Source organism: Orbicella franksi, chromosome 10 (genome assembly GCF_964199315.1).
Source record: "Orbicella franksi chromosome 10, jaOrbFran1.1, whole genome shotgun sequence".
In the NCBI taxonomy this organism is placed as follows: domain Eukaryota; kingdom Metazoa; phylum Cnidaria; class Anthozoa; order Scleractinia; family Merulinidae; genus Orbicella; species Orbicella franksi.
Window position 1 is genome coordinate 2,356,780 of NC_138154.1, and position 12,551 is coordinate 2,369,330.

Consider the following 12,551-nt stretch of genomic DNA (forward strand, 5'->3'; position numbering starts at 1 on the left):
GGCGTTGTTGCTCCCATCTAAGCTCTCTGGGAAGTTGTGGACCCCTCTATGTCAGAGTCAAAGTCAAAAAATCAGCCCATGTATTCCCACATCAACATGGTAAACGGGTACTTGGGTCACATAGTCAAACAAATATTGCGATACCTTTACTTGTACTAGAATCTCTACAATTTCATGGAGACTAAACATTTGACACGTGAACTCGTCATAGCATTCGTGATTTACAGGCAGCGAACCCCAGCCAGCCACCAACTTTTGCAGGATGGTAGTGAGACACAATCAACATTCGGTTCCAATAGTGGGCTCACCCCAGCACAAAAACTTTCTCCTTTTCTTTCTGCCATTTTTGAATCCGACAGCTGCAAACAGCTGTATCATCGCAAAGTTAGTCTCTGAGTCACACCATAGTGTCTTGACCAATAAATGGCACATCTCCAGCCAGCAGTCCAGGGCCTTGTTTGTCTCTTCTCTGGTCCACTGCTGCACGCTTGTTTCCACTTCTGGTAATATTGCTTGCAGTACATCAGTGTCGAAGGGAACAATGCTCGCTGACGTCCTGCGGGAAACAAAACAATTTGGAATACTGACCCGTGCGCTAATCTCTCGGTGCTCTCTCGCATCCTGGCAGGTGGTAGGTGAGTCATAATACCGTTGTAAACAAGCAACGTGACCTTGGCCATTTTTGTGTATTCCTCCAGGCAAATGACACATGTTTTTTCGTCGTCATCATCATCCCTCACCCTCCATCTTTTGGCTGGGCACTGGTCTGTTTCGTCGTCCACAATTAACGACACCACTGGAATCCAAAGGAGCATTCTCAAGGCATTCCGTAGAGAATCCAGTCTACAACATGGACAGCGTTTGAGGTGTCGATCTTTAATACAACATTGGTAAAAACACCCCTTACAGCAAGCTCTATGGTAAACTGGCTCTGAAGATAGTGGCTTCTCACATTGGCTACGATTCCCTGTCATGAGTGGTTTTTTCCTTGACTCACCAAAGTAAAAGGGTGTGTTCCTTGAGTCACAATAGTATGACAAGGGTAATTCTCAGAGTAAGGCCACTAGGTGATATCTTATCTCACTAATCTTCTAACTTGGGCAAAAGTCCACAGTAACGTCAGATGGTCAAGATTCTGAGGACATTACTTCGTCTATGCTGGGCAATGTCCAGTCCCTGAATAGAATACATAGCTGTATGTATAGTCAACTGCCGTATTCAAAGTGATATCAGGTTGTTTTTTTTTTATGTATATGACTTTGAATACACTTCTAACTTGGGCAAAAGTCCACAGTAACGTCAGATGGTCAAGATTATGAGCATGTTACTTTGTCTATGCTGGGCAAAGTCCAGTCCCTAAATAGAATACATAGCTGTATGTATAGTCAACTGTTCTATTCAAAGTGATATCAGATTGTTTTTTATGTATATGACTTTGCATATAGCATTAGTGAAAACGCCCTTTGCAGCAAGCTCTACGGTAAACTGGCTCTGTAGATCGTGGCTTCTCGCATTGGCTACAATGATTCCCTGACATGAGCGGTCTTTTTTTTGACTGACTGAAGCGAAAGGGCAACCTTTTTGTTACAGGCTTGCGACAGATTGTGACGTGTTCCTTGACTTCACGATAGTATGACATGAGTAATTCTCCGAGTAAGGCCACTGGCTGATATCTTACCTCACTAATCTTTTAACTTGGGCAAGATTCTGAGCACGTTACTTCGTATATGGTGGGCAAAGTCCAGTCCCCAAATAGAAAAAATATATATCACTAACAAAGTGAGAGACATGGTAAGTACTCATTACTGGACTGGCTTCATCAAATGTTGATGCCATCCAGCTATTGACACACATAAATAAACCTATTAATGGAAAATCATATGGTTGAAACATTTACTTTACCCTAGAGCAATAATCCAAGAAGAGGATGAGAAAACTCGTGCTCATTTCCTGCCTTAATCGGTAACAAAAAACATTGGTTCCCTGTGGAATTGAGTGAGAGTCTAGTAAGGGACCCAACATTTATTTGTAAATAACAGAAAAACAAAATTAAAGTGTAACAACAAGACTGGTCACAAAAATAAAGTACTTAATGGCTGGACTTATACTATTCATTCAGTAGCTATAGTGTGCAAAATAAATTAAAATATATATATGAGTTTTTTTTTTTGAAATGTAAGTTGTGTATCATGTCATTCTTGTTGATGCACCTGTAAGTTCTAATAATTTCATGCAATGTGAAATATGTATTAGCATAAAAACTGCAATGAGACAGGCAAATAGAAATAGTTCTTGGAATTGAAAGATGTTCAATTTAATTACAGATAAGCAAAGGAACATTAAAGGATGGAGAAACAGTAAAAGTTAAATTAAGTGGTGATGGAGCACGTATGAGCAGGATGACTAATTTCATACTTCTGAGTTTCACCATCCTTCAGAAGGTGGATGATATTTTGTCATCAAAAGGTTAGTTAAGTATTATTGTTTCGAATAGGTGTCAATTTAATAAATATATCTTTAATTTGTAACCTTCTTTTTCAGGAAATCACACTGTTGCTGTTGTAAATGGCAGCGAGAGCTGCCAGACTTTGGAGGAGTCATTTAAAGGTGTATTTTTAGAAGCAAATAAGATCACTAATGATGGCTTCATTGAAATTGATAAGAAAGTTGGAGTGGATATTTACCTGGGAGGTGATTACAAGGTGAGCTAATATAATTGCAATATTCGCTATCATTTGATAGTCAAGTCAAGTCCAGTCCAGTCATCTTTATTTTGGCAGGGTAGCCCCATCAGCTATAGGCTGGTATCAAAAGGGACCCTGCTAAAATTAAGACTACATGATAAAAAATTCAGAATTTAAAATTACCTCAAACAGTAATGTTAGATGTTTTCCCTTTACAGTTTGTGCTGCTTGTTATGGGGCTAAGTGCAGCCAACTCAACTTAGGCATAGTTATGGTGTAAGATACACAAGAAGGTTAGGTAATTAAGTAATAACTATTAAAAATTTGATTTCCAAAAAAATTGAAATACCTTGAGAATCTCAGTCATAATTTTTATTAAATTAATTTGGATTACTACTTTTATTTTCATTTCCAACTAGAGGAAACATGTCTAAGGATTTTGGATACTATGATACCATACCACTTAAGTGCACAATCCAGGAAATGTTTGAGTTGTCAACAAAGAAGAGTGGTGAAAATTACTGTTGTTGCCATAAGCCACTCCTTGTCATCCCACTGGATCACATCATTCTGGATGAATTGCATTTGATGTTAAAGGGATACTCTACACCTCAGAACAACATTCTAAAGAAAGATAGCTTATAACCCAAATAAGAAGTATTGAACAGCTATAAGTGGTCAATCATCGTATTTTTTGTGTAAATGGGGAATGTTCTTGACTTGCGGTTCGAGCTTTGGATCACAGGTCAAAAACCGGAAGTGATGTAGAAAGGAGAACTTGCAAAACCTCCTCGATAATATTTACACTGGGGAAGATCAGCTGTGCTACGAAAAAGCTCGTCGTGTTGCGTGTTGTGCAAAAACATAGTCCAGGCCTTACGCTTAAAATACCGTAGAGAACCTTGTTTCTCTCTGAATAATTTTAGCGTTAGATTCTTCTTGTAAATGACTAGTTCAACATCATTACAGCCATTTGTAAGTAGGCACGACTATCTCTAAAATTGCAGCTATGTTATCGACTGAGGACACTTCAAAGATTCTTTCTACCAATAATCATGTGTATAAGTTTGCTTTCGTATATCAAGAAGTCAATTCAAGCAATAAAGTGTAATAGAGTTTATTATACCGCAGTTGAGTTGTGCACCCATTCTGTGTGAATTTAATACCAGCCCGAACAGTGCGACGTGACCACGGCCCTGTGCGTAACACTCCTTCGGCTTAAGTGGAACATATTACAATGCCACATCGCTGTATAGCTGGTGGATGTTCTAACTTTCGCAAAGATGGATTAAGCCTTCACAAATGGCCTGAAGATGCCCACTACTAAGCTATGGACGAATGCCGTGAAGAACACCTGTTCTGATGTTTTCAACCCGACGACTAGCCGACTTTGTAGCGCTTACTTCACTGAGGATTCCTTTGAAGAACAGACAGTGATAGCGAAATCTCTGGGCTTAAAGATGAAAAATATTTTGAAACCCAATGCTGTTCCTACAATTTTTAAAAATGGTCCTCCACAGATGAAGAAGCTAAAACGACATGACAACATGTCTCAAGACGCTCTCACCAGACCATCAAAACATGCACAGAAGCTGCCAGGAGGACCTTATAGGAAACAAGAAGCTGCTAGGGTATGTTTAGGACGAAATTAAAACTTGCCTTAATAGATAAGCTTAAATTGAAAGCGAGGGAAACTCGTTCAGTTGTGTTCTGCTATTTTAAGATCCTCGCGGAACATGAGAGGGAGGAATTGCAGTCAACTTCTGGTGAAAATAATGAGGAGTTAAAAATAAATGAAGAGGAAACATTGCCTGCAGTTGTAGAGGTTGCTACCCAAACCCGGAATACAGGGAAAAACGTTTCTCTACAATTTCGAAGCAGCCCCACTGCTACAGGCAAGTTTGGTTTCTCTACTAATGCGTGATAGAAATACAAAACTACCATGATAATTTTCCTTGTATATCATAAACACGGGTCGTCCAGTCAGATGAAAAACAACTCTGTGCTGAAATATCTTTGCAGGTTGTCAAACGTCCATCGCCCAAAAAAGTCAAGAAACTCAGTGCACCCTTCTCAAAGAATTTTTCACGACTTCGACCCCAGTCCAGAGTGACGAGGAGTTGTCAGACAATGAAGAAGAAATGGAGCAAAATGATGACCCTTCATACGTCCCTGACCCCAAAGACATTGATGGAGATGATGATGATGATGATACTTGTTCTGACGATTTTGATGATTGTTTATACAAGTAAGCGAACCATCTATCACAACCCCTATACAACATTATGCAGTCATTGTACTGTGATCTACTGTAGCAACAAACTATGAATATTTCAAGAGAACAAGCCCACTAATAATTCACTCTATTAATTCACAGGGAGTCTCCCCAAAATGCACCTCCCCACCAACAGACCTGTTCCTAGAGGCAGAGTCTTCATTTCTTAACCTCTTTTGGTTCTGGCCAGTTTGCCGGTCGGAATGTGAACAGATGGTTGAATCAAGAATTGGTACGAAAATAACAGTGTCGCAGAAATGTAATTCCTGCACCTTCACTACAAGCTGGGATTCACTGGAAAGAAGATTGATGCCCTTGCTAAAAAAAAGGATTGTGCTGTGGTTCAAAAATGGAAGAAGAGCATTGTCAACCACATGTTCTGGTGTGCCTCGTCAACAGATGATGACCCTGACCTCAAGGAGGTAAAATGGCTGTCCATAACAAATCACCTCATGAACAAGCATTCTGGACATGAAAATCCATTGTTTCCTAAGTGTGCTCATGGAAGGTTACATGGGAGACAAAGAAAGAAAAAATGGCTCAAGCCAGGTACATAGTTAAAAAAACCTCCAAATTCTTCAAGTCTCAATATCAACAAGCCTGTCTCATTAATAGCCCCCATATATACATGCATATTCATATTTGATAGTTGTAAGGAGGGATTAGATGCTTATCACTATAGGTGAAATCATTTATTTTTTGTAGGTACACCACCCTATGAAAATCTCACAGAGCTGCTGACAAAGGGGTCACTCTTGAAAGATTTAATGCAAATTTCAGGACAACATGCTACATCTTCTCTGGAGGCCTTCCATTCTGTCCACAACCACTTTGCTACAAAAATGGTGGCCTTTTCGTACCATGGAATGACAAGCAGGTATGAAGACTTGAACATATCATAACATCATAATGCATACTAATCTTGGTTACAAATGTGACATTTTCAGGTTGCCAAAAAACCACTCTGAATTTATGTCATATTGAATGGAAGGTAAAACAAAAGCAAAAATATCTATCTTTTTAGGTTGCAGATTGCAATCCTGCATTTCAACAAAAACGGTGACAGGGAGCAGGCAACACTGCAAGATGGCAGAGAACAATTCAACATTGCTTTCCCAAAGTACAAGAAAGGAGAGCATACAGTAAAGAAGATTTTAGTGAAATGTACATATGGTGAGTGAAGAATGAAAGAATTTAGCAAACTGAAATTTACAATTTTTTCATCTACATATTAACATTACATGTGCATGGTTAGACCCCACTTACACTTTCATTTTTCATGTAGGGTATGTTGCCAACCTGAAAGAGAGTGTTATACAAATTCTCCAAGGCACTGAAAGTTCTGTTTTAGAGAGAGCTGATGCTCCCCGATTACTATCATCAGATTATGGCCGCCCTGACAAACAGGCTGCAGTCAATGCATTAAAATCAAGATTTAGGAAGTGACTTTCCTCACCAGGATCGTCCTCATCCTTAAAAGCTATATTGCAATATATTGATAAATGAATAAAGATGGTGAATTTTAAGTTCAGGTTTTGAAGTGTGAAAGGTGTATTGATCAACAACATACGAGCATGGGACAAAGAAAAATTCTGAGTCCCCACCAGGAATCAAAGCCATGACCTCCTGAAGACTGTGTGGATGCTCTATCCGCTGAGCTATGAGAACTCATGGACAGAAAGGTCATTTAAGTGAGTTCATATGTGACAGGTATCATGAATAGTGATAAGTGAATAAAGATGGTGAATGCTGATGACTTTGATCAATTCACTGTTCACATTGCAATATATTTTTAAACAAACAGCCATACAATTAGTGAAATCTAGCCATAGTCAGACTGAAGTCAAAATTAATTTCATTAGAATTATATACTAATATATAGATTTAGCCAAGCCTAAAAGCGGAGCTCCTCAGTTATTTAATTGGATGTTGTCAATAATTAAAATCACTATAGATCGTTTTCACTGTCACACAATAAAAAAATAAATCGAAAATCATTCTTTGGAAAAAGCTATGAAATTATGATGTTATAGAAGATAACTGAATAAGACACTTCTCCAAGTTTTAGGCCTGTGCGTTTCCCCAAACTTCAGATATTCGTCGAAATGTTTCGCAGATGTTTACAGAGCCCAGTATGAAAACGCCATGTTGGTGTACCTCCGTGGAACACAAATAGAGTCCTAAAGTGTGACGTCACAAAAAAACAAATTTGAGAAATTATGGGATTTGGCGCCATTTTCGAATTGAGCGTCCTTTAAAAAAGGGTTCTTGCCAAAAATTACCTCTTAATTGTAATTCCCAGCCGAAATATGAAGGATGAAAATTTGGTATTGCCCCATATAAATCTCTCTAATTTTGAGTCAGTTCTAAACTAAAGGAACTGAAACAAATTTTGAAGGGCTTGTATGGCATGCTATCAAACTTTGATCCCTTATATCTCTATCGGGAATTGCAATTTAGAGCTAATTTTGGGATGAGGGCCTCTATTAGGTTCCTCTATAAAAAATATGACATCATATCCCATAATTTCAAAAATTTTATTTTTGTGACGTCATCACTTTAGGACTATATGGTGGCCGGAAAATAGTGTAAACATCTGGAACTTACTTTGGCTATCTAGGCGACTGATTATTAGTACTGATCAAACAAGCGTTTACATAAGCACTTTTCCTAATGCTCTAACTTCTAAAAAGGCTCAAAATCATGGGATAAGTATATATTTTTCGACGAACTCGATCGTAGCCTTGTGTCATGCACCTCCATAACCCTGAAATTCAGAATGCTCTGGATTCCAAATGAAGCACGCTATTGAGCTGTAAAATTGCAAACAGATATAAATATACCGCCTCTCATGCCTGATGAGGGTAAAAACTTTGGTGGCTCTTTAGTTTTGGATTTTAGAAAGTGATGACGTCATGTGAAAACAATCTATACATTGTAGTCACCATCTGTCTTCTCATTGGCTAAAAAAACAAAGTAAGAAAAAACTACAGTTAATTCTGGGAAACAGCACAATCTACAGATTATTCACTAATTTGCTAGCAGATTAGTGAATAATCTGTAGGTTGCGCATGCCATGCATTATTTTCAAGAGTAATGTCAAGTTCACGGACAGCGAAGTAAGAACATGGCTTGTCGAAAATAAACTGTGTTCGGTGCGATAATCTGTTTGTCGTTATTTTCTTTAAAACAATGTATAATAAAACAATTATTAGATTCGGTTTTTGTGATATCCGAAATAATCAAGGTCTCGGTTAGTGTTATCAGCTTCACTTACCTTGACCTTGATTATTCCGGATATCACTAAAACCTCGGCCAATAATTGTTTATAATCCAACTTGCGCTACTAGCGGCTCGTGGCATCGTTGCTCGCACATCACGCTCACAGTCATGAGTCACACTTGCGCGCTTACTTGTTTTGCGTTCTTCCCCATGGATTTTCGAGGACGAGAGAGACTGCTCGCAGTCTAGGTGATGTGATAATGAAAACAAAAATTGAGCCTTAATGCATGGGCAGATTTCAGGGAAACTTAGGAGGCCACCCCTTCCCCCTCCCCAACGACTTTTTTCTATCTAGATCTCTTCGAACGTTCGTTACACAAATTGTCCCATGTTGGGTCGCCCTTCACGTAGCCCTGCGCCTGCACTCAGCGGATTTTCCCCTCTCGAGAAGGGCATTGCCGCTTGTGGCAAGTATATAACCCTGCAAAACACGTCGGATTTAACTATTTTGATCCAAGTTTTTAGGTTTCAAGTGATTTTTCCTCATTATTAGGTACCGGAAAAATTAATGCTCAGTTAGAAACATGTCAGATCATAAGCAACGTGTTTACGAAAGGTCTAACAAGATCCGGAAGAGAAAAATTTGAAGTTGAACGCCATGAAATGTTGACACAAGAATAGGTGCCTTCTTGAAAAGATTAAGAGGTGAGCCATCTGATATTTTTCATTGTTGATAGTGGTAGGCTTTAGGGTTGATTACAGTGTTACAGTGTAAGTAAGCTTATTTTACACTAGATTTTTGATTCGGTCAGTGTAAAACGCAGACTGCGGACCGCAAACTACAGACTAAAATGCAGACTGACCATTGAGTCCTAACTGAAAACAGGCTAACTGGAGCATTTTTTTAGGGTAACCTAAGTGATATCCAGGCTAACCGGAGCGCGACTCAGCTGACCGGAGTGCAGTCTTTCACTGCAATTAGCCTGAATAATCATGTTTAAGATCAGCGCCTGATACTATTATTATAAAATGATATGTACTTATGAAGTCTGTAGTCTGCAGTATGCGTTTTGCTCTCAGTCTGCATTTTACCCCGGTCTGCAGTCCGCAGTCTGCGTTTTACACTGACGATTTTCAATTTGATTGCCAGCAAAGTGGAAGTGAAATCAGAACATCTTTGTACATTACTAAATTACATAGGCCATCAAAGAATATTTGACCGTACAGGCTCTTTCATAAAATAGCCACAGAATCATTTAAATATATAGAACAGCTTAACTGTTGGAATTTTGTAAGCAGTATCATCAGTACAGAGTAAATGATGCAGTGCATAAATTAGTATCTTTAGAACATAAAGGAAAAAGAGTCTACTCCCATATACAATGTACTTAAATGTTGGATGTTAAAGTTCAAAATACCATAGGTAATCAAATTTCTGTAGGTCCCATGTTAGAATCTAGTCTTAGTTTATAACAAATTAGGTGGCTATTATGTTAGTTGCAGTAATTTAATGGAATAATTTTGAATAGTTAATTTGTTTATTTATTTATGTCCACTTATATTCTGTTTGCAGAATGCTAAAATGGATTCCTTTTATTGGTTCTATTTGACAAACATTTTACAAGAGGCATGCAGGTTGTGGTTTCACTAGAGAGTACAACAGTAACCAGAGTTGTGGGAATATCGTTCCAGATTTGTACTATCCTTGTCAGCAAAAGCTTATACTAAGTATGTGTTGCTTGAATAAAACAATAACAAGGCTTAATCATTCTGTAATCATTGCAGGCTTTGTTAAATTTACTTTCTAGACTGTTCTTCATTTTTGGACTATTTGTATTTTGGCCAATGTACTATAATGTATAGTCCCTAAAAAGGCCGACCACTGTTATAAGATTGTACAATTGAAGTGCATGGTACCTATACAGTTATTGGAGCGCCTTACACTCAAAGTCACAAAACCGTGAACACCTAAAATATGTCTGGAATGTTTCTTGTGTTATAACCAATCATGAGCGAGATCTACAACCATAGAAACCACAGAAACGGATGAATTTCTATTGGTTATGGAACAAATTTGTTTTGTGACCAGTCTCAAAATCAATCCTCTATTTCTGTTACACAAGAAATTAGATAATTGCTGTTACAGGCTATTTAAACACTAGTGAAGAGGGTTTGGGATATTTTTAATGTGAGAAAACTGTTTTCACAAACCAATGTTCTGGGCCAACACAACTAGTGGCCGTTGAATCATTCAAGCGCAAACGATCCAAATCAGTACTTTCATTATTTCGTTTCATTATAATAATTTTGACAACAACGAAAAACGATGAGTGATATTGATGAAAATAGAAGTCTTCCATTATATTTTGTAATATGTGAATCAAGTGCAAATTTATTTGTGAAGGAACAGCAGAAAATGTGAGGTGTTTACTGTTTGCCACAACTAATTGCAAAATTAGCAAACCTGTGCATTTATCATGGTCAATCTTTCCAGGGTGTTTAGATCACCGAACCACTGGGCCCAAGGGATTGTAATTGTTTGCTAAAATAAACTGAGTTGCTAGTTTAACCAAAGATGATACCAAGGTTAGCAAAACAACCAAAATTTTAAATTTTTATTCATCCCTATTTATAGCTGTGGCAAATTAACCATCGCTTCACTTGAGTAACTGTACACAAACTAAATACTGGATGTGGTTCTTGATACAAAAGGATAGCAATTATTTAGACTTTCAGTAATATATAAAGACAGAGGGTGTATCTTGGGACAAAGCTAAAACCAAAACTATACATGTATTTATAGTTCCATGACCTATGCAATACATCCTTGTTCTGTGGTTTGTATGGTTTGAGATCTCACTTGTGATTGGTTATTACACAATAAACATTCCAGGCATATTTTAGGTGTTCACGGTTTTGTGAGTTTGACTGTAATAAGTATTTCTTTGAAAAATAATGTTTCCTGTGGTTTAAGGATACATTATTGGGAAACTTTGCTTGAACCCCTAACAAGTAAGCTGTTAGTGGTATTTCTGTCTTATGAAGTTTTGACTTACAGGAGTCACAACAAGATAGTACAACATAAAAGATTATCAATTGTTTACTCACATCACTCCTCTCCTCTTGGTAAGGAAGCTTAAAATGCATAGGGCTGTTTGTACTTCAAGCATCAATTTTCAGGGTAGTTAATTTTTCAGACATTCTAAGGTGTCACCCATTATATTTAGGACATTCATATGAAGTGGGAGAAGTCGTATATATCCACCTGTAGATTTGATCATTGACAAAAGAGCATGCATTTTCAATGTAATGGAAATTTCGATCGTGTAACAAAACTGTCTCCTGTGCTTGGAGACATTATTACCTCCTTAAGCAGAAAGACAGCATTTTAATTAATCATTACTAGTATATCCTTTGTTTACTCAGTTTCTAAATCTCTACCATATCTCCCCCCAAAATATCAAAAGTTAATAGTATAACCCTGTGTAAAGTCGGAGATTTTTGTATCTATTGTACCTTGAAGATTTTTTTTTCTATTTTTTACAGCACGCATACTTACATTATTAATTACAAAAAAACTACGTATAAAACTACAACAATACAGCTACTTACGCTAATTACAACTTGCTCTAATTACAATGCTTGACGGAACAACAGTATTATTTAAACCGCTTACGTTACACTACTTTTTAATCGCGGACAATTACTACAAACTTTTACTACGGTTACTAGAACTAGTGAAAACTGCAAAAAAAAAATGACAAAAAAGCGACAATTTACAGTATATTTAGCTATATTTACAGTTTAACTTGCACCTTTGCTCTGCTAGTTTCTATTTCTATTTTGTTTTTAAGGATAGCCAAGAAAGCGTCTAAGAAATAATCTTCCTCATTTTTTGAAGCGGTGTAAATATAATATTTTGCAATTATTGTACAGAGGTTTAAACCGAGACACAGAGGCACGGTGTCTGTGATGCCGTAAAGTATTTGTGCTTCAGAGAGCGTGATTACAGTATTGTTTTTTCTGTACCACCAATCATTAAACTCTGTCCAAAACAGCTGGACGTTGGGGCAAGTTACGAAGAGATGTGTAATTGTTTGCTTTTCAGCACATAAATGACAGCGGTCGTGCTCTTTAATACCGAATTTATGTAATGCAGCACTGGTGGGTAAGATATGGTGTACAATCTTGAACTAAAACATCGAGAGTTGAATATCTTTAGTGGCCTTGAAAGGCATCATGTACGTTTGATAAATTTGCTGGTCGTTCAAATTAGCTCTTTTCAGTCTTTTCGGCGGTGGCAGAAACGAACTTCTTTTCAACAAGGTAGTTAGTAGCAAGTTTGCAAGAGAGCTTCTCAAGGGGAATTC

At 37.6% G+C, this 12,551-nt stretch overlaps 1 protein-coding gene and 1 long non-coding RNA gene across 4 annotated transcripts in view; both read left to right on the top strand.

Annotated features, from left to right (window-relative positions):
* The window catches only part of LOC145501154 (uncharacterized), a 46,296-nt gene extending 41,832 nt beyond the window's left edge, over nucleotides 1-4,464 (top strand). The window contains exons 2-4 of one of the 2 annotated variants that reach the window (XR_014051196.1): nucleotides 2,325-2,466; nucleotides 2,542-2,702; nucleotides 3,104-4,464. This is a non-coding gene — a long non-coding RNA (uncharacterized LOC145501154). The remainder of the gene's footprint in view (nucleotides 1-2,324; nucleotides 2,467-2,541; nucleotides 2,703-3,103) is intronic. The other variant, XR_014051197.1, reaches the window with a different exon arrangement.
* On the top strand, nucleotides 4,465-6,696 carry LOC145501107 (uncharacterized). 2 transcript variants are annotated; one of them, XM_081480660.1, is made up of 5 exons: nucleotides 4,465-4,932; nucleotides 5,062-5,508; nucleotides 5,665-5,836; nucleotides 5,984-6,132; nucleotides 6,245-6,696. In XM_081480660.1, the coding sequence occupies exons 2-5, from the start codon at nucleotides 5,334-5,336 to the stop codon at nucleotides 6,403-6,405; spliced, it is 657 nt and encodes a 218-aa protein (XP_081336786.1). In that variant the 5' UTR covers nucleotides 4,465-4,932; nucleotides 5,062-5,333; the 3' UTR covers nucleotides 6,406-6,696. The 2 variants fall into 2 exon arrangements, with proteins under 2 accessions (XP_081336786.1, XP_081336785.1); XM_081480659.1 differs by having other exon boundaries at nucleotides 4,465-5,508.
* The last annotated feature ends 5,855 nt before the right edge of the window (nucleotides 6,697-12,551 follow it).

Excerpts from the sequence above, each read along its gene's own strand:
- LOC145501107 (XM_081480659.1), top strand. The coding sequence starts at position 5,334 with ATGTTCTGGTGTGCCTCGTCAACAGATGATGACCCTGACCTCAAGGAG. Across the intron at positions 5,509-5,664 it reads GAAAAAATGGCTCAAGCCAG|GTACACCACCCTATGAAAAT; the intron begins GTACATAGTTAA and ends TATTTTTTGTAG. Across the intron at positions 6,133-6,244 it reads TTTAGTGAAATGTACATATG|GGTATGTTGCCAACCTGAAA; the intron begins GTGAGTGAAGAA and ends TTTTTCATGTAG.